Here is a 1526-nt window from a genome sequence, read left to right on the forward strand (position 1 = left end):
TTAATATTTAAAATAAAAAATATTAATCAAAAATAATAATTTTATAATTATATAATATTATTTTTTTATTTTTTATAATACTATTAATTTTATCTATTTTATCGTGAATCTAATTTTTATTTAAAATATATTATTGTCCAACAACAGATTGTATATATAAAAAATAAAATTTGAACTCTTCAATTTTTATTTAAACAAACAAGTAAGCACACGAATATCTTACTCAAATATTTGAACTCCTGGATATCTACACAAATTTATTTAAGCACCATGGATTATGGATTAGTATCTTTGAGCGCAGGCAATTTTCATAACATTTTCTGTTCCCTGGAAGAGTGTAACCGAAGAAAAACGATATCATGATTCATGAGTGTGCAACCCCGCTTCGTTAAAGGACATGCTCCTGACTTTCCTTCAATAATAAACCACTTGACAATATATATTATATATACTACTATATAGTCTAGAATTTGAAAGCACTCGATTGCTTACTTGTATATATGAAATTTCTTTTATTTAAGTTGTAACATTGAAACCATTCGAATTTCGAACTCATTACAATAAATAAGCATTATAATTTTTTAGAGTGCATTTGGGAAGTAGCAGAAGTTACTTTTTTTTACTCTTAAATTATGTCACAGTATGTGTATTTGTCACTACTTTAAAAAGAACTTTTAACTTTTCGAAAAGTTAATTCATAGTTTTTTTAAGAAATAGAAATATATGACTTCTCTTCCTTGATAAATCATTCTATTATTTCCGTAAAAAAAATTGACATCAAAACAAAAAAAATCTAATTGCATTCTTGGCTCTATAACTTAAAAAATACTGAAAATACTGGCTCCACCACCATTTTCACCCAAATTTCCATCTGCTAGAAGCATTGGCATTCTACCATCATTTTCATTTTTACGTAATGATTTATTTACCTAGGAACGTGTTGTATGGTAACGTGTTCGAATCCTTCTTTTAGTTTATTTACCTTGGCAATGTATTGTTGGAGTAGGGGATCCCGTGTCTGGTAGTCTCCGTTAATTTGGGAGCTGACTACTTGGAAATCGGTATTTACCTCTATGATTTTTGCTCCGACTTCCCGAGCTAAAGCTAGGCCTGCCAAGAGGGCCTCATATTCTGCTTGGTTGTTTGAGACCGGAAATTCATACCGTACTGACTGTTCGATTACGACTCCGTTATGGCTTTCGAGGATGACTCCGGCGCCCCCGGAGGTGATGTTCGAGGAGCCGTCAACGTGTAGCTTCCAGGACTCGGGGGTGGAGTCTCTTGGTGTCATTTCGGCGATAAAGTTGGCCATGGCTTGTGCTTTGATCGCGTATCAGGGTTCGAACTTGATATCGAACTGGGATAGTTCGATGGACCATGCTAGCATTCTGCCTGCTAGGTCGGGTTTCTGTAATACCTGCTTAACCGCTTGGTCGGTTCGGACCGTCACGGGATGGGCCTGGAAGTATTGTTGTAGGCGTCGGGAGGCCGTAAGGAGTGCGAAAGCTAGCTTTTCTAAGCGTGAG

The 1526-nt window shown here is 35.1% G+C and overlaps 1 protein-coding gene across 1 annotated transcript; it reads right to left on the bottom strand.

Annotated features, from left to right (window-relative positions):
• Positions 1–855: 855 nt before the first annotated feature.
• On the bottom strand, positions 856–1312 carry LOC140183091 (uncharacterized). The gene is made up of 2 exons (XM_072231103.1): positions 983–1312; positions 856–891 (listed from the first exon to the last, which is right to left on the bottom strand). Exons 1-2 carry the CDS (start codon positions 1310–1312, stop codon positions 856–858), a joined length of 366 nt encoding a protein of 121 aa, XP_072087204.1.
• Positions 1313–1526: the final 214 nt, after the last annotated feature.

The sequence above is a fragment of the Arachis hypogaea genome, chromosome 20 (genome assembly GCF_003086295.3).
Source record: "Arachis hypogaea cultivar Tifrunner chromosome 20, arahy.Tifrunner.gnm2.J5K5, whole genome shotgun sequence".
In the NCBI taxonomy this organism is placed as follows: Eukaryota; Viridiplantae; Streptophyta; class Magnoliopsida; order Fabales; family Fabaceae; genus Arachis; species Arachis hypogaea.

What these genes read in the sequence shown, in the direction of transcription:
- LOC140183091 (XM_072231103.1), bottom strand. Translation starts at nt 1,312, where the DNA reads ATGGCCAACTTTATCGCCGAAATGACACCAAGAGACTCCACCCCCGAG. An exon ending in TCCAACAATACATTGCCAAG is followed by an intron (nt 892 to 982) that starts GTAAATAAACTA and finishes AAATGATGGTAG; the next exon opens with AATGCCAATGCTTCTAGCAG.